This window comes from Carassius auratus, unplaced genomic scaffold (genome assembly GCF_003368295.1).
Source record: "Carassius auratus strain Wakin unplaced genomic scaffold, ASM336829v1 scaf_tig00020682, whole genome shotgun sequence".
Classification (NCBI taxonomy): domain Eukaryota; kingdom Metazoa; phylum Chordata; class Actinopteri; order Cypriniformes; family Cyprinidae; genus Carassius; species Carassius auratus.
The window spans coordinates 63,672-87,833 of NW_020525044.1; the positions used below are offsets into that span (position 1 = coordinate 63,672).

General features: G+C 35.1%; 2 protein-coding genes across 3 annotated transcripts; one reads left to right on the top strand and one right to left on the bottom strand.

Moving 5' to 3' along the window:
- The first annotated feature begins 910 nt into the window (after positions 1-910).
- Positions 911-9,106, top strand: LOC113076538 (elongation factor Tu, mitochondrial-like). Its single transcript, XM_026249236.1, has 10 exons — positions 911-991; positions 1,508-1,554; positions 1,887-2,025; positions 2,108-2,274; positions 3,141-3,410; positions 7,110-7,242; positions 7,368-7,472; positions 8,155-8,306; positions 8,397-8,516; positions 8,600-9,106. The coding sequence occupies exons 1-10, from the start codon at positions 955-957 to the stop codon at positions 8,768-8,770; spliced, it is 1,341 nt and encodes a 446-aa protein (XP_026105021.1). The 5' UTR covers positions 911-954; the 3' UTR covers positions 8,771-9,106.
- A 7,945-nt stretch (positions 9,107-17,051) lies between these two features.
- Positions 17,052-23,366, bottom strand: LOC113076532 (uncharacterized). 2 transcript variants are annotated; one of them, XM_026249228.1, is made up of 11 exons: positions 22,998-23,366; positions 20,409-20,516; positions 20,258-20,315; positions 19,187-19,242; positions 18,971-19,054; positions 18,808-18,903; positions 18,128-18,217; positions 18,010-18,048; positions 17,864-17,902; positions 17,713-17,756; positions 17,052-17,629 (listed from the first exon to the last, which is right to left on the bottom strand). In XM_026249228.1, the coding sequence occupies exons 1-11, from the start codon at positions 23,026-23,028 to the stop codon at positions 17,612-17,614; spliced, it is 663 nt and encodes a 220-aa protein (XP_026105013.1). In that variant the 5' UTR covers positions 23,029-23,366; the 3' UTR covers positions 17,052-17,611. The 2 variants fall into 2 exon arrangements, with proteins under 2 accessions (XP_026105013.1, XP_026105014.1); XM_026249229.1 differs by lacking the exon at positions 17,864-17,902.
- Between the last annotated feature and the right edge of the window lie 796 nt (positions 23,367-24,162).

Sequence of the window (24,162 nt, forward strand, 5' to 3'; positions counted from 1 at the left end):
TACAATTTGTAAAAAATATTTATTTTGCTGACTGTTTGTGGTAACTGCTCCTGTCACCCTTACGAAAGGAAAATATATTTACCAATATATTTCTTAAAATATATTGTGATATATTGTAATATATTATTTTCCCTTTTTATTTTCTAATATTTTATATATTTGAATACATTTAATAATATATTGATCATACATATATTATATAATATATTGCAAAATATACAAATGATTGCCGCTTTCAATATATTGCAATATATTGGAAAAAATAAATATATATAAGAATATATGCCTAATATATTACATGATATTTTCCAATATACTGCAATATATTTTTGTTTCATAAGGGCACGTTGTGAACTGAAATGTTTTGACATATTTCTTTAATTTATTATTTCGGGAATTTTTTTATTATTATGTCACTTAAAAATCTATAATATCAGATGTTTTAGATTTTTTTTTTGTTTACTTACAGATATATACATAAATACATCAGTTACATTATTTTTCACAGATTATTTTTTTCAACTATGTATTTCTGACTTACTGATATTTTATCGTAGATAATGTTTTAATGTATTCATTTATATTATTTAACTTGCATACAATATCTCACAGATAAGGGACCATTGGGCAAATATAAACTGAATCACATTCTACTCCAGGAACAAATTAAAGATAAAACACGAGAAAAACTAAGTGCGCTTAACGTACATTTAAAAACTCTGTGTTTATTAATAGTATAATTTATATGGCCGCGTGTCAAAATGTTTCCCAGCAGTAGTAATAATACCGTGCATGCGCTCCGCACACAATCTCACACAATCTCGCTGCACACACAGCCAGAGCCGACTTTTGTCCATTTGTTTAGGATGTTTACGGTAAGGCGCAAAACGCGTCCAGTGTTGATGGCGTATGTGTGCGTCACCGCGCGCATGCGAGACTGTCATTGTCCGCAAAATGGCTGCGCTCGTGGGCATCCGCGCGTGCCTCTCCGGTAAGTTACTAAATGTTTTTCGTTTTCTTTCCCCTGTGCCATTGACACTGTTTTCAAGCTACGAGTGTTCCACGAGCGGGATCTATCATATATAAGTTTATATGTGAAAGTCAGAGTTCATAGAGGAAGGATGCTCGGGCGTTTCATAAGCAAGGTCAAGTTCCTCAGTCTTGTCTCATGAACCGCAGAGATATAGCAACCTAAATGACAGTAAAGCATCAGGGTGTGCATGCATGTATAACCGAGAACCTGTCCTGTGTCAAGATTAGACTTCTGGGAAATGGATTAGGATTGTTTCAGTCTCGTGCTATTTTTGACAGCTAAGAGACTGGGGCTTTGATTCATTGGTTTTGTTTTGGGTTGATTAATGTGATATTGAGCCCTGTTTTTAATTGTTTTCATTGTTAAAGCAATTTTCGGACTCGTATCTGAATCTTAAGACAGTATAAACCTCATGTTTATGAATTATTAGGTTTATGTGTGACATTAAGCACATTTTCCCTAATTTTTTTCCAGCTCTGCAGTTGACCTCACCGAGTTTACTGCACAGCTCTTATAAACTGGTGAGTGTTTTCATCTGCAAATATCCATATAACGTAACACATTACAAGATTTTATTGAAATGCATAAGATTAATTATGTCATTTAGAATTATCATAGAGAGTAAAGTCAAATCAAAATATTATAACCTGCATAACTATTAAATCCAAACTAACTTATACTTAAAGCTAACATTTATCAAACCTAACATTTTCCCTTTTTGTTTAAATGACTTCTATGTATATTTAATTAGAATGTTTGACAAATAATGCCACTAGAGTATAGTATTATAAGAGCATTTACAAGTAAAGTTGAAATGTATGAATGTGTCTTTGTTTGATTTTTTTCTCATTAGTGTGCGGTTCCTCTAAGTCGGAGGAGTTTCGCAGCGGAGGCAAAGAAGGTTTTCTCTCGTAGTAAACCCCATTTGAACATCGGGACCATCGGTCATGTCGATCACGGCAAAACCACGCTGACCGCCGCCATCACCAAAGGTAAGCTGACTGGAGTTTGCTCTTTGCTCTGATGAATCAGACGTGGTGCGCTGAGTGTATCTTCTTCATCTGTTGGTGTCAGTCCTTGCCGAGGCCGGCGGTGCAAGTTATAAGACGTATGAGGATATCGATAATGCTCCTGAAGAGAAGGCTCGAGGGATCACCATCAACGCCTCGCACGTGGAGTACACCACCGCCAACAGACACTACGCTCACACCGACTGCCCCGGACATGCTGACTACGTTAAGGTATCGTACACAGATCATATCTATGACTACACTGCCTTTCTAAAGTTTGGGGTCAGTAAGAGGAGAATAAAGCCCTAGGTATCCGTGGTTTACAGTGAGAAAACATTGTTAGGCAGGATGTAAGCAGGGAGTTATTGCTTTTATAAAATGGTTATTCCATATACGTAGTAAGGTTTCACAGAGTAAAACAGAGCAAATAAAGTGTAATGATATTGATAAAACAGTATTCTTCCACCAAACAATGTAGTTCCTCAGAAGTAAGCGAAGATGTTTGTAGAGGAATTTACAACAGCTTCGACCAATCAGAATCAAGGACCGAACTATATGTTTTATAAATTATTATTTTATCAATCATGCATGCATTATATTGATCAAAAGTGACAGTCAAGACATTTATAATGTTACAAATGATTTATATTTCAAATAAGTGCTGTTGACTTGGGCAAAGAATCCTAAAAAAAAACGTATCATGGTTCCCAAAAAAAAATTAAATATAATAATAATAATAATAATAATAATAGAAGAAGAAATCATATTAGAATGATTTCTGAGGGATCATGTGACACTGAAGACTGGAGGAATGATGCTGAAAATACAGCTTTGAATCACAGGAATAAATTATATTTTAAAATAGAAAACTAAAAAATAAAGAAAAATTAATTACACTTAAATACCTATTCAATAGAAAGCAGTTCTTTTAAATTCCAATTATATTTCCCAATATTACCGTTTTCAAATAAATGCAGCCTTGGCAAGCATAAGATACTTCTTTTAACAAATCTTACTGACCCAACATTATTGTGTGTGTGTGTGTGTATATGCACGATCATGACATCTGTATTATGAATGCCTGTCTCTGTCTGAAGAACATGATCACAGGCACCTCTCAGATGGACGGCTGTATTCTCGTGGTGGCGGCGACCGACGGTCAGATGCCACAGACGCGTGAGCACCTCCTGCTGGCGCGGCAGATCGGCGTCGAGCACGTGGTGGTGTTCGTCAACAAAGCCGATGCCGTGGAGGACAAGGAGATGCTGGACCTGGTGGAGCTGGAGATCAGAGAGCTGCTCACAGAGTACGGCTACGACGGAGAAAACACACCAGTTATTATTGGATCGGCACTCTGTGCTCTGGAGGTAAGAATGGAGATGGAGTGATTTAAGAATTAAGTAATATTGTTACAACAAATTATTGAACACCAACAATAATTACTGAGAGCTGAGCAGCAAATCAGCATCACAGAATGATTTCTGAAGGATCATGTGACAGTAATGATGCTGGAAATACAGCTGCATGTCACAGGAAAACATTATATTTAAAGCTGCAGTCCGTAACATTTTAGGGTTAAAATGATCTAAAATCAATATTTGAGCAAGTACATCAATCGCATTACCTTAGCCAGATTCACAACGGTTAATATATAATAATGTTTTCTAATTTAAGTGGTTCGGTTAGGTTCTTGCGAGAAATTCAAGCATGGCACTATGGACTATTCCCACAGCAGCTGGAATAATTAAATGTCAAAAAATCGTTTTGATGGCAGATTGTAATCAGGAAAGATTATATGAAATTAAAGCTGCAAGCAGCATTTTCCGGGGTTCAAGCACATTAAGGCCTCTGAGGTGGTCTGAGCCAACCTGGATGCATGGATGACATTTAAACACATCCAAAATGGAGAACAGGCTAACAGACAGACACACACACTGAAAGTAAATGATTAGACTAATATATGTATACTCTATAAGCATATGCACACACACACACACACACAGAAAGACACACATATACATGCACAAACATTTTGTTGCAGATATAGGTATTTGAAATAAGTGATAGGTGACAATAAACTTATTGCAAGTCTTCTCTTTTTAAGAGTTTAGATGTCATTTTCAGGTTAAACTGTAATCACAATGTGGCAAAATAGTAAAAACTGATATATCTGTAAGAACAAAATGGAAAACATTGACTCAATGAGATTTAAAATGTTACAACAGTTAAATTTTTAATGTTTTGGGATGAATTCATGAATCCTTTCAACAGTACTGTTCAACTTAACTGAATGAGCCCATTAGTGGTCTTCCGCTGCCATCTAGAGGTTAAAAAATTGCATTTACTCAAGCAACACTGTTTTTAAACATAACTGTTATAGTGGGTTTTTTTTTTTTTTTTGCCCAATCTCTCTTAAATTTTGCATGCATGAAATTATGCATTATTTTACACAGTTTTGATAATATGTGGGCTTTCTGTTTGTATTAATAGGCCTTTGTGTACACTATGAAAAGAACATATTATAAAATTACTGGTTTATAGTTGTCTAAATGCAATTGTTCAACATGTTTTTGATAATTATTGACCTTCAGAGTCTAGAGAATTGTACTTCAGTGGTTTTATTTATTTTCAGCTTATACCCAATCACTAGTTTACCAGAGTAACTTTTTTAAATAATCTTGAATATTTAATTAACAGCTTTATTGACAACATTGGTCCCAGAGGCAAAGTTGTTCAGAATGAGGAGATCTATCCTATGATATGAAGATTTAGTGTTTTTGAGTGAATATATGAACATTTTCAAACAATTTGAGGCCATTTACCATATAAATCTTGTGTTTTGAGACCTGTTGTACTGTTATAGCGCCACCTATGGTCTGATCTCCATGAAACTTTGCATGCTTGTTAAGAGTCATCTGTTACATGATTTTACAAAGGTTCATAAAGTTTTGAGTTTTCGTTTAGGTTTTATATGCTTTGGGGTATGTTTGGCCACACCCCTTTTTCTAAATTATCCCTTTACAGCTAACCAAAGGACAAAATTCAACATTTTTTTAATAATTATTGATCTAGAGAGTCCACAGAATATTACTGCAGTGGTTTGGTTCCGATCGGACAAAAAACCTAGGACTAGTTCGCAAAAGTAGGTTTTTAACATATTTGTGAATAACAATTGAACGATTTGATTGACAGCAATAGTTCTTGAGGCAAAGTTGTGCATTATGAGGAGATCTATCAAATGATATGCATATTGTGTTGATATTTGAAACACCACGTGATTACAGAGCCATAAAACTCGTTAGCGCCAACTAGTGGCCGATTTCTTTCAAAATTCTTACAGACCTTAAGGTTCATGAGTCGAACGTACCCAGTGAGTTTCGTTCCGATCAACATCCGTTAACCCTTTCAAATAGGTGCTTAAATTTGTTTTGCCAATGGCGGCCATGTTTTTTGAGATATGCAAATGTCCTCATAGGTACTTGTGCCCCTTCAGACCAAGACACTGCATACCGATTTTCAAGTCGATCGAGCCAACGGTTGCCTAGTTATAGCAATTTATGTGTTTTTTCTATCTTATAGTGCCCCCAAGTGGCAGAGATGCGCAATTTTTTTGATTTGACCAAAAATTGAGCTCATACATATGTGTACCGAGTTTGGTGAAGATATCTCATTGCGTTCAAGAGTTATAGTCAAAATAGCATTTGGCTAACGTTAGCATAGACGCTTTTTGGCGTACTGTTTCGCGTAAGAATTGAAATTTCAACTTTTTTTTGATAATTATTGATATTGAGTGTCCAGGGAATATTTATGAAGTGGTTTGGTTCTGATTGGTTGAAAATCCTAGGACTAGTTCGCAAAAGTAGGTTTCGGATATAGCTCGATTTTGCGAGAAAACGGTGCGTCGTAGACCCCAAAAAGGCGCCGTGCACTTTTGTTCGGGCTAACCCAAGGATTGCAACAATGCCATGTTTTTGAGTCTACGGCTAACGGTATACGATTTACGGCCAAAAATGTCCAAAATTTTTGCTTTTTGCGCTGTAGCGCCCCCGTTAGGCCGATTGGGCTGAGACTTTGATAAGTTCTCCCCAAATTGAGCTCTACGATCTCTCCAAATTTCAGCTCTCTAGGCCTTACGGTTTGGGCTGCACGTTCAGTTCTAGGGCAGAAGAATAATAATAATAATAATAATAATAATAATAAAAATCCTAACAAATACAATAGGGTTTCAGCACTGCGTGCTTGAACCCCTAACAAGTGAATTAAATTAAATTATATTCCAGCTTCTAATTACAGAGAGCCTGGGTTCACATAAGATGTGTATTTTAACGACCATCAGTTCGATGGGAGCATCGTTTGCTTTTTGGGTTCAAATAATTTTTTTTATATGAAATCCGAATTATGTGAAAATTAGAGATTACACTGTACAGAGATTGAAATCTACATGCTTATACACTATACTCATAGTCTCGCAGTGCTGATGTTGTTAACATTAATAATTTGAGAACAAAGTATAACAATAATAATAATTTGCAGGGTTTGATGTGATATGTGCTAATCGATCATTAGATTAAAACACCATTGATAGCGCAATTTATTGTAATTTTTTATTTTTTTCTCAGTTGGTCAGAACAAAGCATGGTAGACTTGTTTCTTGTTCAGATGACAATATTCTGTGAAAATTCTTAGTTGGTTCATATATTCCAAGACATGGGCTAGAATCTGTGATTACTAACTACAGTGATTATCCACACCGTTGAGGTGACTGACAGCTACACATTCAGGTTTAAACAGATTCATCCTCTCTGGATCACTACCCACGCAGGGAATACAACTCCACAAGGAACTGCAATTCCAGGTTTTCAAACATAGATGGCGACAAAGATGCAAAACTTAATGGACTGCAGCTTTAACAAAATATTCAAACAGAAGACAGCTTTTTTTATTGTTAATATGTGTATGCACAGGCAGTGGTGAAGAGACTGGAATGATGTATTCTGAACAGTGTTAAATCACACATTTCAGTGCTGCTGTTATGATTGTGTGTGTGTGTGTGTGTGTGTGTTCAGAACAGACAGCCGGAGCTGGGTGTAAACTCCATTATGAAGCTTTTGGAGGTGGTAGATAATTATATTCCTTTGCCAAAGAGAGATCTGGATAAACCATTCCTGCTGCCTGTAGAGGGAGTCTATTCTATTCCAGGTGTGCTTTCTTCTTGAGGTAGTGCAGATGTGGTATTTGTGTGATTGAATGTCCTTTTTTTGCTTCATCTCTGTAATGAATATTTTGTGTGTGTGTGTGGGTTTGACTCTGAATTCTGTGTGCAAGTCGAGGTACTGTGGTCACTGGCACACTTGAGCGAGGAACGATCAAGAAAGGAGATGAATGTGAATTTCTCGGACACAATCGTTGCTTTAAGTCCGTCATCACTGGTGAGAAAATATTTCCTGCTCAATGCATAAACATGCATTGCATCTTAACAGGCAGTACTTTAGTGTGCAAAATATGGTTAATGTATTTGGAATGGATCTTACATTGAACATCATTGATTCTCTTAACACCCTTCAGTGTTTGAATATGTTTTTGGAGAACATTTTGTCCAGTGCATTAACATATTTAAAGGAGAAAGCCTGAAATTGAATGTATTAACCACTTTTATGGAAGCTAAATGGAAACACAAAGAAAGTGTTGTATTTTTGTGTATTAATCTGAAAATGTCTTTGAATTTTAGTCTTATAGTGTTCTTTTTATTAACTAAATTATTACAATTAACAGTGTAAGATTAAAGCTTTGAATTGTTGGTTTGGTGACTAACTGAATGTATATAAGTAAAAGCTAATTCAAAACACTACATACTGTAATAGTATAGAATTAATATTAAAACAACAAAAACATATTATTAATAATTTAGTTTGATTCTTAGGTTTCTGTTCCATGGGCTTCTTAAAATACACTGACATTTTCACTACATCAACAAATGATGAGGATTTCTCATAAATAGCTGAGAGATAAGGCGATGAATCACTTCTTGGGGTTTAAGAGCGATATGATTCGACTTCACACAGAAATTAAACTGTCACTCTGATCTTCTCTGTTTCTTGCTCGTTCCCTCAGGTATCGAGATGTTCCACCAGTCTCTGGATCGGGCGGAGGCGGGCGATAACATGGGTGCTCTTGTTCGAGGTCTGAAGAGGGAGGATGTCAGGAGAGGCATGGTGATGTGCAAACCGGGATCCATCCAGCCGCACCAGAAGGTCAAAGCTCAGGTGTGTGAATTTAAAAACAGCATAAACATCAGTTCAGCAGCTCTGTCCTACTTCACAAACCAATCAATCATTTAAACTCTTTGTCTTCAGGTCTACGTCCTGAGCAAAGAGGAGGGCGGCAGACACAAGCCGTTCTGCACAAACTTCATGCCGATCATGTTCTCTCACACCTGGGACATGGCTTGTATAGTACAGCTGCTTCCGGGCAAGGTACGTTTTAGCTGTTCAAATACTTATTATATATCAGCACCAGAAATGTTTACTTTAAGTATGTTGATCTCTTTGTCTCTTAGGAGTTGGTGATGCCCGGAGAGGACGCGTCTCTGATCCTGGCCCTCAGACAGCCCATGGCTATTGACAAAGGCCAAAGGTTCACGCTCCGAGACGGCAACCAAACCATCGGCACAGGCCTGGTCACAGAAATCCTCTCCATGTCAGAGGACGACAAATACAACTGGGGCTGAGAAAGATGACGGGAAAAGAGGAAACTCTTTGAGACTCTGGTGTCCGAAGCCTTTTTGGACTGAAGTTCTAGAAATGTCACTCTAGAATTGAATTGCGGCCCTGTTTATATCGCCAAATTAAATCTATTTGCTAAGGAGGATGTCTTTGTCTTGATTGCTGATGTCTCTGCAAACCCATGTGCCCAACCAAAAGCAAGTGAAATGTGGAATAAATTGTGTCCATTTCAGCACATTAAAATGCTCGCTACATGCTCTGCTTTCACTATCCTCTGTTCACATTATGCTCTTTTGCTGTCTGTTTCCCGATCATCAGTCTAAAAAAATGTAATAAAATGAATTCAGTAGGTCTGTAGACTCAGCCTTGTGTCTTGCATTTTTCAACAAGAAAAAATGTAGAGTAGAGTGATTTTTTTAAAGTTGCAACTATTGTATATTTTTAAGGTGTGTGTTAACAGAGAAGCCCATTTTTGGAAAGTTCAAGTTGTTGCTTTTGAGTGCGATGTTTAAATCAAAACAATTTGGTGTGATGGTGAATGATTGTGTGTAAGAAGACAAAATTATGAAAAAGCTGTTTGAATTTGCTTTTCGACAGTAATCTCATTCATGGAGTCTATATTGTCACATTTACTTGAATATTATTACAGCAATAAAACAATGTTCAGGAAGTTCTTGAAAATTGCAACCCAGATAATGAATTTCACAAAGAGACTTTATGAAATGAGATTAAACAAAAATGCATAAATAAACAATTAGTACTGTGATTTAATGTAATATATGAAAATTATTATTTAAATGTTAAGTAACATAAATTTCATATAAATATGTAACGTTACTATTCAAATAATTGCATTAATTATGTAGAAGTAATACATTTAAATTAAAATTTTAAAGTAATATAGGACCAGGACATTTTTGTGATATTTACCAGTTTATCTCTAAACACAATGTGAATTTCTCCACCCAGATCGCATCAAATAAAAGCTTGAACAGGACATCTTAAAAGCAACTTGTAGGTATTTTTGTCGTGTGCTTGTGCTGTGGCTTCGTTTCACATCGACCGCCTTCCAGTCTCTGCGGTCAAGCCAGCCGCCAAGTAGAAAAGCACGGTCAATCTAGCCGCCACGTTATTTCGAGGGTCGCGTATAAACTACGTATTACGGTAACACCGTCAGAGAACTGATCTGAATGGAGTGCTCTTCCAGCGATCGCTAGTCCGTTACTGTCTGCTGCTGAATACCAAAATAAAAACCCTCGAATACTCATATTACAAAATAAGAACAATAATATATGCTTGTTGCATCTCTACATTGAAAAGCTATACAAATAAAAGTTCTAGAATGCACAGACAGAAAGTACAGTGTCAGCTGCATGCTGCTGCATCTACTTTAAAAAATCTATAAAAATTAAAGTTATAGATTGCACAGGCCACTTTCACCTCAGATTGAGAGTACACCTTGCCACGATGTCAGATGCATCGTTTCAGGACAGTCCGATGTGGAATTACAAAATAAGAGCCTCCCACATCTCATAAATGGGATGCTGCAACTCTATTTTCAAAAATCTATAAAAATCTAAGTTATAGATTGCACAGGCCACTTTCACCTCAGATTGAGAGTACACCTTGCCACAATGTCAGCTGCATCGTTTCAGGACAGTCTGATGTGTAATTACAAAATAAAAGCCTCTCACATCTAAGAAAAAAACTGCTGCATCTCTACTTTGAAAAATGTAAATTTAAAAAAAGTTATAGATTGCACAGGCCACTTTCACCTCAGCTTGAGAGTACACCTTGCCACAATGTCAGCTGCATCGTTTCAGGACGGTCTGATGTGGAATTACAAAATAAGAGCCCCCCAAATATCATAAATGAGATTCTACATCTCTATATAAAAAAATCTATAAAAAGTAAAGTTATACATTGCACAGACCACTTTCACCTCAGATTGAGAGTACACCTTACCACAATGTCAGCTGCATCGTTTCAGGACGGTCTGATGTGGAATTACAAAATAAGAGCCTCTCAAATCTCATAAATGAGATGCTGCATCTCTATATTAGAAAATCTATAAAAAATTAAAGTTATAGATTGCACAGGCCACTTTCACCTCAAATTGAGAGTACACCTTGCCACAATGTCAGCTGCATCGTTTCAGGACAGTCTGATGTGGAAATACAAAATAAGAGCCTCCCAAATCTCATAAACAAGCTGCTTCATCTCTACTTTCAAAATTATATATTTAAAAAAGTTATAGATTGCACAGGCCACTTTCACCTCAGATTGAGAGTACACCTTGCCACGATGTCAGATGCATCGTTTCAGGACGGTCTAATATGGAATTACAAAATAAGAGCCTCCCAAATCTCATAAATGGGATGCTGCATCTCTATATAAAAATAAATCTATAAAAATTAAAGTTATACATTGCACAGACCATTTTCACCTCAGATTGAGAGTACATCTTGCCACAATGTCAGATGCATCGTTTCACGACAGTCTGATATGGAATTACAAAATAAGAGCCTCCCAAATCTCATAAATGGGATGCTGCATCTCTATATAAAAATAAATCTATAAAAATTTAAGTTATACATTGCACAGACCATTTTCACCTCAGATTGAGAGTACATCTTGCCACAATGTCAGATACATCATTTCAGGACGGTCTGATGTGAGATTACAACATAAGACCCTCCCAAATCTCATAAATAGGATGCTGCATCTCTATATTCAAAAATCTATAAAAATCTAAGTTCTACATTGCACAGGCCACTTTCAACATAGATTGAGAGTACACCTTACCACAATGTCAGCTGCATCGTTTCAGGACAGTCTGATGTGTAATTACAAAATAAGAGCCCCCCAAATATCATAAATGAGATGCTACATCTCTATATAAAAAAATCTATAAAAAGTAAAGTTATACATTGCACAGACCACTTTCACCTCAGATTGAGAGTACAATTTACCACAATGTCAGCTGCATCGTTTCAGGACGGTCTGATGTGGAATTACAAAATAAGAGCCTCTCAAATCTCATAAATGAGATGCTGCATCTCTATATTACAAAATCTATTAAAATTAAAGTTATAGATTGCACAGGCCACTTTCACCTCAGATTGAGAGTACACCTTGCCACGATGTCAGATGCATCGTTTCAGGACGTTCTGATATGGAATTACAAAATAAGAGCCTCCCAAATCTCATAAATGGGATGCTGCATCTCTATATTCAAAAATCTATAAAAATCTAAGTTCTACATTGCACAGGCCACTTTCAACATAGATTGAGAGTACACCTTACCACAATGTCAGCTGCATCGTTTCAGGACAGTCTGATGTGTAATTACAAAATAAGAGCCCCCCAAATATCATAAATGAGATGCTACATCTCTATTTAAAAAAATCTATAAAAAGTAAAGTTATACATTGCACAGACCACTTTCACCTCAGATTGAGAGTACAATTTACCACAATGTCAGCTGCATCGTTTCAGGACGGTCTGATGTGGAATTACAAAATAAAAGCCTCTCAAATCTCATAAATGAGATGCTGCATCTATTTCAGAAAATCTATAAAATTTTAAGTTATAGATTGCACAGGCCACTTTCACCTCAGATTGAGAGTACACATTGCCACAATGTCAGCTGCATCGTTTCAGGACAGTCTGATGTGTAATTACAAAATAAGAGCCCCCCAAATATCATAAATGAGATGCTGCATCTATTTCAGAAAATCTATAAAATTTTAAGTTATAGATTGCACAGGCCACTTTCACCTCAGATTGAGAGTACACATTGCCACAATGTCAGCTGCATCGTTTCAGTACTGTCTGATGTGTAATTACAAAATAAGAGCCTCTCAAATCTCATAAACAAGCTGCTTCATCTCTACTTTTTAAAATTATATATTTAAAAAAGTTATAGATTGCACAGGCCACTTTCCCCTCAGATTGAGAGTACACCTTGCCACGATGTCAGATACATCGTTTCAGGACGGTCTGATGTGGAATTACAAAATAAGAGCCTCCCAAATCTCATAAATGGGATGCTGCATCTCTATTTTCAAAAATCTATAAAAATCTAAGTTATAGATTGCACAGGCCACCTTCACCTCAGATTGAGAGTACACCTTGCCACAATGTCAGCTGCATCGTTTCAGGACAGTCTGATGTGTAATTACAAAATAAAAGCATCCCACATCTAAAAAAAAAAACTGCTGCATCTCTACTTTCAAAAATATATAAAAATAAAAGTTATAGATTGCACAGACCACTTTCACCTCAGATTGAGAGTACACCTTGCCGCAATGTCAGCTGCATCGTTTCAGGACAGTCTGATGTGTAATTACAAAATAAAAGCCTCCCAAATCTCATAAAAAAGCTGCTGAATCTCTACTTTCAAAAATCTATAAAAATAAAAGTTATAGATTGCACAGGCCACTATCACCTCAGATTAAGAGTACACCTTGCCACAATGTCAGCTGCATCGTTTCAGGACAGTCTGATGTGTAATTACAAAATAAAGGCCTCCCACATCTAAAAAAAAACTGTTGCATCTCTACTTTCAAAAATGTATATTAAAAAAAGTTATAGATTGCACAGGCCACTTTCACCTCTGATTGAGAGTACACCTTGCCACAATGTCAGATGCATCGTTTCAGGATGGTCTGATGTGAGATTACAACATAAGAGCCTCCCAAATCTCATAAATAGGATGCTGCATCTCTATATTCAAAAATCTAGAAAAATCTAAGTTATAGATTGCACAGGCCACTTTCACCTCAGATTGAGAGTACACCTTGCCACGATGTCAGATGCATCGTTTCAGGACAGTCTGATGTGGAATTACAAAATAAGAGCCTCCCAAATCTCATAAAAAATATGCTGCATCTCTACATTCAAAAATCTATAAAAACTAAAGTTATAGATTGCACAGGCCACTTTCACCTCAGATTGAGAGTAGACCTTGCCACGATGTCAGATGCATCGTTTCAGGACAGTCTGATGTGGAATTACAAAATAAGAGCCTCCCAGATCTCATAAATGGGATGCTGCATCTCTATATTCAAAAATCTATAAAAATCTAAGTTATAGATTGCACAGGCCACTTTCACCTCAGATTGAGAGTACACCTTGCCACAATGTCAGCTGCATCATTTCAGGGCAGTCTGATTTGTAATTACAAAATAAAGGCCTCCCACATCTAAAAAAAAACTGTTGCATCTCTACTTTCAAAAATGTATATTAAAAAAAGTTATAGATTGCACAGGCCACTTTCACCTCAGATTGAGAGTACCCCTTGCCACAATGTCAGCTGCATCGTTTCAGGACAGTCTGATGTGTAATTACAAAATAAAAGCCTCCCAAATCTCATAAAAAAGCTGCTGCATCTCTACTTTCAAAAATCTATAAAAACAAAAGTTATAGATTGCACAGGCCACTTTCAGGCTACCTGTTTACCTGTAGAAAATAGTTAAGTCTCAGAAAACCTTAAGAAAAATTGTCAAACAAAATCTACATCAACACATGTTGTTTAGGAGGGTTACAAGAAAAATTATTCTAGCTCATCCAAAAACAAACTAAAGCATATTCAGATATCACACATTACTGGAACCTCAAATGGGACTGGCTTCTATGGTCAGATGAAACAAAAAAATAGCTTTTTAGCAGCAAACACTCAAGAACACAAACCTCAAAAACAACACAGAAATGGGTAATAAAAGGGGGCCTGTATATATGTGTGTGTCTGTGTGTATGTAGACAATGTCTTCAAATATTTTTTGTCTTGTAAAAAAAAAAGTGCTTGTGTGTGTGTGTGTGTTTGGATACAGTGGAAGTGTGAGGTTTCTGATTGCAGAGACACAACGTTGTGAATTTTGGTAGGCACTTATTTAAAAATTCCACATTAGACAGTCCTGAAACGATGTGGAACTATGGCAGTGTGTACTTTCAATCTGAGGTGGAATGGTTTTGTGCAATCTATAGCTTCTATTTTATATATTTTTTATTGTTGAGATGTAGCAATTTATTTATGAGATTTGGGAGGCTCTTATTTTGTAATTCCACATCAGACTGTCCTGAAACGATGCAGCTGACATTGTGGCAAGGTGTACTCTCAATCTGAGGTGAAAGTGGCCTGTGCAATCTATAACTTTTTTAAATTTACATTTCTCAAAGTAGAGATGCAGCAGTTTTTTTATGAGATTTGGGAGGCTTTTATTTTGTAATTACACATCAGACTGTCCTGAAACGATGCAGCTGACATTGTGGCAAGGTGTACTCTCAATCTGAGGTGAAAGTGGCCTGTGCAATCTATAACTTTAGATTTTATAGATTTTTGAATGTAGAGATGCAGCATATTTTTTATGAGATTTGGGAGGCTCTTATTTTGTAATTCCACATCAGACCGTCCATATATGATGCAGCTGACATTGTTGTAAGGTGTACTCTCAATCTGAGGTGAAAGTGGCCTGTGCATTGTATAACTTAAATTTTTATAGATTTTTGAATATAGAGATGCAGCATCCTATTTATGAGATTTGGGAGGCTCTTATTTTGTAATTCCACATCAGACTGTCCTGAAACGATGCAGCTGACATTGTGGCAAGGTGTACTCTCAATCTGAGGTGAAAGTGGTCTGTGCAATCTATAACTTTAGTTTTTATAGATTTTTGAATGTAGAGATGCAGCATCTTTTTTATGAGATTTGGGAGGCTTTTATTTTGTAATTACACATCAGACTGTCCTGAAACGATGCAGCTGAGATTGTGGCAAGGTGTACTCTCAATCTGAGGTGAAAGTGGCCTGTGCAATCTATAACTTTTTTAAATTTACATTTTTCAAAGTAGAGATGCAGCAGCTTTGTTTTGAGATTTGGGAGGCTTTTATTTTGTAATTACACATCAGACTGTCCTGAAACGATGCATCTGACATTGTGGCAAGGTGTACTCTCAATCTGAGGTGAAAGTGGCCTGTGCAATCTATAACTTTTTAAATTTACATTTTTCAAAGTAGAGATGCAGCAGCTTTTTTATGAGATTTGGGAGGCTCTTATTTTGTAATTCCACATCAGACCGTCCATATATGATGCAGCTGACATTGTGGTAAGGTGTACTCTCAATCTAAGGTGAAAGTGGCCTGTGCATTGTATAACTTAAATTTTTATAGATTTTTTTATATAGAGATGTAGCATCTCATTTATTATATTTGGGGGGCTCTTATTTTGTAATTCCACATCAGACCGTCCTGGAACGATGCAGCTGACATTGTGGCAAGGTGTACTCTCAATCTGAGGTGAAAGTGGCCTGTGCAATCTATAACTTTTTTAAATTTTCATTTTTCAAAGTATAGATGCAGCAGGTTTTTACGAGATTTGGGAGGCTTTTATTTTGTAATTCCACATCAGACTGTCCTGAAACGATGCAGCTGACATTGTGCTAAGGTGTACTCTCAATCTGAGGTGAAAGTGGTCTGTGCAATATTTAACTTTAGTTTTTATAGATTTTTGAAAGTAGAGATGCAGCATCTTTTTTATGAGATTTGGGAGGCTTTTATTTTGTAATTACACATCAGACTGTCCTGAAACGATGCAGCTGACATTGTGGCAAGGTGTACTCTCAATCTGAGGTGAAAGTGGCCTGTGCAATCTATAACTTTTTTAAATTGACATTTTTCAAAGTAGATGCAGCAGCTTTTTTATGACATTTGGGAGGCTTTTATTTTGTAATTACACATCAGACTGTCCTGAAACAATGCAGCTGACATTGTGGCAAGGTGTACTCTCAATCTGAGGTGAAAGTGGCCTGTGCAATCTATAACTTTAATTTTTATAGATTTTTTAAAGTAGATGCAGCAGCATGCAGCTGACACTGTACTTTCTGTCTGTGCATTCTAGAACTTTTATTTGTATAGCTTTTCAATGTAGAGATGCAACAAGCATATATTATTGTTCTTATTTTGTAATATGAGTATTCGAGGGTTTTTATTTTGGTTTTCAGCAGCAGACAGTAACGGACTAGCGATCGCTGGAAGAACACTCCATTCAGATCAGTTCTCTGACGGTGTTACCGTAATACGTAGTTTATACGCGACCCTCGAAATAACGTGGCGGCTAGATTGACCGTGCTTTTCTACTTGGCGGCTGGCTTGACCGCAGTCTTCATTCTACTACGATAATAAATCATGAACATGATTTCTGGTCGAGTACCACAAGTCCGTTGGATTGCATCGGCTGTGAGGATGAAGACTACAACTCCCATGATTCCACACTCAGTCACAGCGTCATCGGCCACTGGGTAGTTGTCTTTGTTTATTTTGAATATACGCCCTCTAGCGGCGAAAATGTGCATAGTGTGACTTTAAAGGGGCCAAAAGAAAGAAACAGAAAAAAAAAAAAAAACAACGTAATACAAATATATATATAAAAAAACAATTATAAAAAGATTAACAAAAAAAAAAAAAAAATCGTCACCTTTTAATATTATGCCATGCAACATTTTGAGTGCAATTCAGGATTTGATTGGAAAGTGAAACATGGCTTGTGTGTCATTGTTTCTTTGCTGTGTTTAATTGTGCCCTAAAAGTCTTTGAAGCAAGTAGTCCATTTTGATTTCAATCTCAAGGTTGTTGTTTTTTTATGTAATGTATAATTGATATAGGCTATTTATATTTAAAAGATATATATAATTAGTTGTCATCCAGTAGCTGCCCCTAAAGGTTTACATTTTAAAAAGAAGCTCTCAGTTAATTGCATTTTGATTGTAGTTGTCCATTTCTCTGCATCTCTTTCATTCACACGGCCTTCTTCCATCTCTTCTTTATCTGCAGCGAGACTGGGATTCCATTCATCTTCTCATATGAATCTGAAACAAGCGTTCACACACACACGCTTAATCACATGTAAAGAGACATGCATGTCTTCAACACCTGATAAACACACACTCACCATCCTCCATGGTGCCATGGGCTGCTGTTTACTATTTATGTAGTCTGTGGCATATTGAAGAGGGATAACCACACATTAATTTGTCTATGAAAGTTCTTACAGTATTTCATACCGTACATGTGCATATATGAACACACAGTGAAATCTTTACCAGTGTCTTGTTTTCCATCTTCATCCGGATTTATGTAGTCTGTGGCATATTGAAGAGAGATAACCACACATTCATTTGTCTATGACAGTTCTTACAATATTTCATACAGCACATGTGCATATATGAAAACACAGTGAAATCTTTACCAGTGTCTTGTTTTCCATCTTCATCAGGATTTATGTAATCTGTGGCATATTGAAGAGAGTTTACCACACATTCATTTGTCTATTATATATTGAAGTTAATAGAATATCAGATTCTCACCGTCGTTTACAGTGGAGTGTCGGAGCTTCTGTGTCTGTTTGCGAGGCTGAGCATATACACACTCCACCATATTCTCATACGACTCTCCATCTGGAGAGAAATCAGATCAGACTCCAAACACAACTCGGGTCATGTCCTTTTCTTCAGGCCTACATTAAGACCTTCATATAGAGGAGCTTTAATAAGCAGTCAAAGCTTTGGAATATATAGTGATCATGTTCATTAATTAGAAAAAAAAAAAAATTCAATGAAATAAATATGCTATGAAATATTATAGACCATGTTTTTGCCTCTGTCCTCTTCAGAGCTGTATAATACAGGGTTATTATAATTAGCTAAATCTAAAAAAAAATTTTTTTTGAATTGCTAAGGGAAATAAATCCAATAAATTAACATAGAAATCCTGGATAAAATACCTAAACGAAATGAAAATTAGAAATGCCAGTTAAAGCATTAAATAAATAAAAATCTAAGTTGAATCTCAAGTATAAATTAAACCTAAATAGTAATAGTAATATATATATATATATATATATATATATATATATATATATATATATATATATATATATATATATAATGTAAAAAATTAAAAAAATACAATAATCAAACTTAAATTCAACTAAGTTTTGCAGTGTACTGAATATTATATATATATAAAGTATTGTTTTCACACTCACCCGTAGTTGTCAGATTGCTAGGCATTTGTAGGGTGTTGCGATGTTTCTGTGGCCCCACAGCTTCCTCTTCCCCAATTGCATCTGGGGTAAGATAATCTAAAACCAACCACCATTTAATTGCACAGTAAAACCACTCACATAATTACTGTTGATCAGGAAATACCTTCATCTGCAGAAACATAGTATGTGACTTTGTCTTGATTGCTGTAGATAGCTGCTTCTACATTCTCATATGACTGCGTCTCATCTGTCGAAGCAGACAAAATAGTGACTGAGCTTTTTAGGGTTTCTTTTTGTGGCACTGTATGTCAATCATCTTTTACATAGAGATATTATGTTGAACACTGTGATTTGAGATTTGAACACTGTAGTATTTTACCCTTCTTGTTGTTTTCAGAGCTCTCCATACACCTCTGAGCACCGCTCTTAATGTACCTGTGATAACACACACATTCAAAAACATCAAATAACCTTTTCGAAAATCAAGGGCATGGCTTGATTTAATAGTAATTGTAAAAGTTCTCCCAAAAATGAAAATAAGCTGAAGATATACTCACCCGCAGGCAACAGATTCATAGAAATGTAGCATTGCATCACTTGCTGACCAGTGTGGATCTTCTGCAGTGAATGGGTGCCGTCAGAATGAGAGTCCAAACAGCTGATAAAAACATCACAATAATCCACAAGTAATCCACATGACTCCAGTCCATCAGGTCCATCATCTTGTGAAACTAAAAGCTTTGTGTTTGTAAGAAACAAATCCATCATTAAATAGTTTTTAACTTTAAAGCTATGCTTGGTATAATACGAGTCCTCTATCCATGAGATTGATTTCTCCAGTGGAAAGATTGCCTCATCTGAATCAGGAGAGAAATATACAATGTATATGTAGATCAAGTAGCGGTTTACAAGTGAAATCAGTCCAAAACAGCTCTAAACAAATATGGTTTTGGATTTTAATGTGAGAGGACAAAATAAGACTATTTCACTGACTGGAGGAAGCATTATTATGGATTATGAACTTTGATTATTATGGATTATCATGGATTTTGACCAGAAGCGATGATTTAAAGTTAATAACAACTTAATCATGGATTTGTTTCTTACAAGCATTCGGCTTTTCATTTCCCAAGGTATTAAGTGATGGACTGGAGTGGTGTGGATTATTGTGATGTTTTTATCAGCTGTTTGGACTCTCATTCTGACGGCACCCATTCACTGCAGAGGATCCATTTGTGAGCAAGTGATGTAATTCCACATTTCTCTAAATCTGTTCTGATGAAGAAACAAACTAATCTACATCTTGGATGGACTGAGGGTGTGAAAATGTTTAAGTAATTTTATTAAAATGTATTAAGGTATTTCTGAATAAAGTGTGCGTTTTGGCAAACATTTACCCATTTTACACTGAAAGAAAAAGAAAATGTATTGGAAAACATAAATGCATCACCCATTGTCAGTGTGTGTGGCAAAATGTCCAGTTGTGTTTGTCCTCTGCTTTGTGGGCACTGCAAGAAAAATGTGTTTGTTTAGATCAATCATCTATTTTTAGTTTGTGTTGAGTATTTCTCTGCGTAAGTGTTTGGGTGAGTTTACAGTACATCTGCTGTTCCTGGGACGCTGTGTTTTGCAGATGTACGTGAACACAACAATTCCAATCAGAAAGGCTGAAGCTGGAACTGTGTAGAGCAACCAATCAGGTCGAGATGCTAAACAACACACAAAGAAATGAATAAGTGAACCAGCATCTGATATCTAATGACGTAATGCTACACACAGACAGCTGTGTTATGTGAAGGTAAGTTTTTACTTGATTTGCTGTGGGACACACTGTCAAACGTGGTTGTGATAACTCTTTTGTAGCCTGTGGACATGTATGAATGGATCATGGAAATTAATTTCTTTCCAGGAGTTGAAAGTTCACTTCATCATGCTGGTTTATATAAATGTACACAGGCTGTGTACACAGTACAGAAAAAAAACTCACTGTAAAAAAAAGTTGTAATTAAAATAAAGATTTTTGGAGAACATTTTACAAGAAAATACTATTTCAGTCTTTCTACCTCACAAATATCATGTTTAGATCAGATTAGATTCAGCTTTATTGTCATTATCCAGAGCACAAGTACAGAGCTAATGAAATGCAGTTAGCATCTAACCAGAAGTGCAGTGTTTTATACACAGTACAGACCAAAAGTTTGGAAACATTACTATTTTTAATGTTTTTGAAAGAATTTTCTTATGCTCATAAAGCCTGCATTGATTTGATCAAAAATACAGAAAAAAACTGTAATATTGTGAAATATTATTACAACTTAAAATAATAGTTTTCTATTTGAATATACTTTAAAAAAAAAAGTTTATTCCTGTGATGCAAAGCTGAATTGTCAGGATCATTGCTCCAGCCTTCAGAGTCACATGTAACATCCAGTCTATCACATGATTATTTAGAAATCATTCTCATATTCTGATTTATTATGAGTGTTGGAAACAGTTCTGCTGTCTAATATATATTTGATCAATAAAAGGTTAAAAAGAACTGCATTTATTCCAAATAAAATAAAAAATAATAATAATATATATTCCAATAATATATTTTCTTTACTATCACTTTTTATTAATTTAACACATCCTTTCTGAATAAAAGTATTGATTTTATTTAAAACAAATGAACAAAAAAAAAGAAAATACTGACCCCAATTTACTGACCAGTAGTGTACATTGTTATTACAAAATATTTATATTTTAAAAACATTGCTTTTTTTTTTTATTAAGTATCACATGTTATGAAAAAATATTAAGCAGCAGAACTATTTCCAACTTTGATAATGAATCATCATATTAGAATGATTTCTAAAGGATCGTGTGATAATGATCCTAAAAATTCAGCTTTGCCTCACAAAAATAAATGATAATTTAAAGTATAATAGATTTAAAAACGATTTTTTTAAAATTGTGATAATATATCACAATATATATATATAATTTTTCTGTATTTTTGATCAAATAAATGTAGGCTTGATGAGCAGAAGAAACTTCTTTCAAAAAAATTAAAATGTTTCCAAACTTTTGGTCTGTACTGTACATATAAGTGAAGCTATGATTTACATAATGTACAGTGTACCAGAGTTTAATCAAATCTTGTCATTTATTTCTAACCATTAAATCTACTAGCAATTTTTGAGAACAGCGGTGAACCCAAATCTTTCTTTTTCTTTTTTTCAATTTATGCTTTGAATCAAGTCCTCTTTTGTGTGTGTCTGTGTGTTCAGGTGGCAAACTTACAAAATAGCCAAGTCTTGAACCGCTCCAATTATAAAAAAACTATAGGAAAGGAAACTATAAAAAAAAACATTTTTTTTAAAGATTTTTCCCAAATTTGTCCTGAATGATGATTGAAAGTTTCAATAAATAAATACAAATCAGTTGTTATTCAGATTGGCTTTTGGTTTTTAAGTCATTTCAACTTAAATCCCTTAAAAAAAAAAAAAGATGAATATTATCTAACTTTAAAAAAGGAAGGTGAAATTGTTACAATTATTTTGATTAGCTTAAAGTAATAATAAAAAATCTGTTAACATTTGAATCAAAATAGTTGGATTAAAACAAACACATTTAATCTCTTCTTTAGATTTAAAATATAAACCTTGTTCATTAGTGAAATTACAGAACAAGGAAGAAACATTCTAAGAATGTCATGACTTGCGGAATTGTGGATTTGTCACTTGGTTTGACAAACTTCTTGTGAAAAGCATCATCTTCTAAAGTTGCTTCATGTGTCACCCTCACACTTTCAGTCTTACTCGGTTTCATTTCACACACGCTCACAGACAGATCCCAAGGGAGGACCTGCGTGCAGTTTTCTCAGCAGCTGCCACACGTTTCCTTTCTTTTACACCATGCACAGAAACTGTATTTTCTTTGAAGTAACTTTTACACTGCTGAAGCTCTCACCATAAAACATCAGTACAAATATCTAGCACCAGAAAAAATATACATAAACTAACAGTGTGGAAAACTACATGGCAATTAGTAGAGAGCAAAAACAACATTCACTGTATTTCATGTTTAGATAAGATGTTAAATAAATATTAAAACATCTACACATACCCACAATTACAAAAACTATTACTAAAAAACTATTGTTGTTCAGACAAATATCAGCGCTCGGCTAGCTCCTCTGTCTTTACCTTCATGGATGTCCTTGCTTGTTGTGTTCATCCTGAAACATCAGAGAGAAAACCGTGTGATGTTCACGCAAAGATGGGCAAACCAGAACTGAGAGTATTAGGGAGGAGGAGAAGGAGAGACGAGGCGGAAGAGAAGAAAAGAAGGAGTAACAGAGACAGACAGCAAATGTAAAAAAGGAGAAGTGAGAAAGTAAACATGTCATAAACAATCAGTCTTTTTATACCAAGTACCATGATAATGACCAACATTAAGGGTGCTTTCACACCTGCCTCATTTAAATACTGCAGCGTAGCAGTCCTAGTTATTCAGCTACAGCTCTGCAGAGTTCAGAAATGAGGCAGTTTTATTCCTCAGAAGAATATTTGTTGTTGTCAGCCACATGTGCTTACATATAAATAAAAAAACTGAAATAATGATAAATTAAAATATGTTGTACCTAAAAGTAAAAAAAAAAAAAAAAAAAAATTACTGTACTTAAATGCAAAGAAAAACTTTAATCGAATAAAGGTTAAATTAAAATGTATATGTAATTGATTACCCCACTTTGAGAACCACAGACGTAACTTATATTTTAATGCAAATATAATAATTAAAGTATCATATATATAGTGCTGTCAAATTGATTTGTCACCATTTATCGTATCCAAAATAAAAGTTTGTTTAAATATATATGTGGGTGTACTATGTATATTTATAGATATAAATACAAACAGATATATATTTAAGAAATGTATGATATATGTATCTTAGTATTTTTTTGTTTCTAGTAGAAGTTGTATACTTGTTGATACCAGAAATCAGCTGTCTAATAAAGAAGTTGTTTGGCAAAAAGTATTTTATGTATTTTGAAACTACAAAAATACTAAGATTAAATTCATTTAAATAGAAAATAGTATTTTGCCCATCCCTATATATATATATGAACACATTTGTTGTTTAATACATTTTAGTATTTTATAATTCATTTTAGGCCCACATATATTATTCCCTATTTTATAAATTAATTTAAATTCATTTTATTTTAATTTATAGTGTTTTTGTTCAGTATGTGCATTTGTCTTTTTTATATATATATATATTACTGTTCAAGTTTAATTTGTATTTTTTGGGTTTTAAATGCATTTGTTTTTTCAGGTAATTTTATTGCTTCCACTTAAGTTTATT

Bases quoted from the DNA above. Each gene is read 5' to 3' on its own strand.
- LOC113076538 (XM_026249236.1), top strand. From the start codon at position 955: ATGGCTGCGCTCGTGGGCATCCGCGCGTGCCTCTCCG. The intron at 7,473-8,154 runs GTGAGAAAATAT...TCGTTCCCTCAG, and splicing joins CTTTAAGTCCGTCATCACTG to GTATCGAGATGTTCCACCAG. The intron at 8,517-8,599 runs GTACGTTTTAGC...TTTGTCTCTTAG, and splicing joins TACAGCTGCTTCCGGGCAAG to GAGTTGGTGATGCCCGGAGA.
- LOC113076532 (XM_026249228.1), bottom strand. From the start codon at position 23,028: ATGAACACAACAAGCAAGGACATCCATGAAG. The intron at 20,517-22,997 runs GTAAAGACAGAG...TGTGTTGTTTAG, and splicing joins AAGCAAGGACATCCATGAAG to CATCTCGACCTGATTGGTTG. The intron at 19,243-20,257 runs GTGATGCATTTA...GTGTTATCACAG, and splicing joins GCCACACACACTGACAATGG to GTACATTAAGAGCGGTGCTC.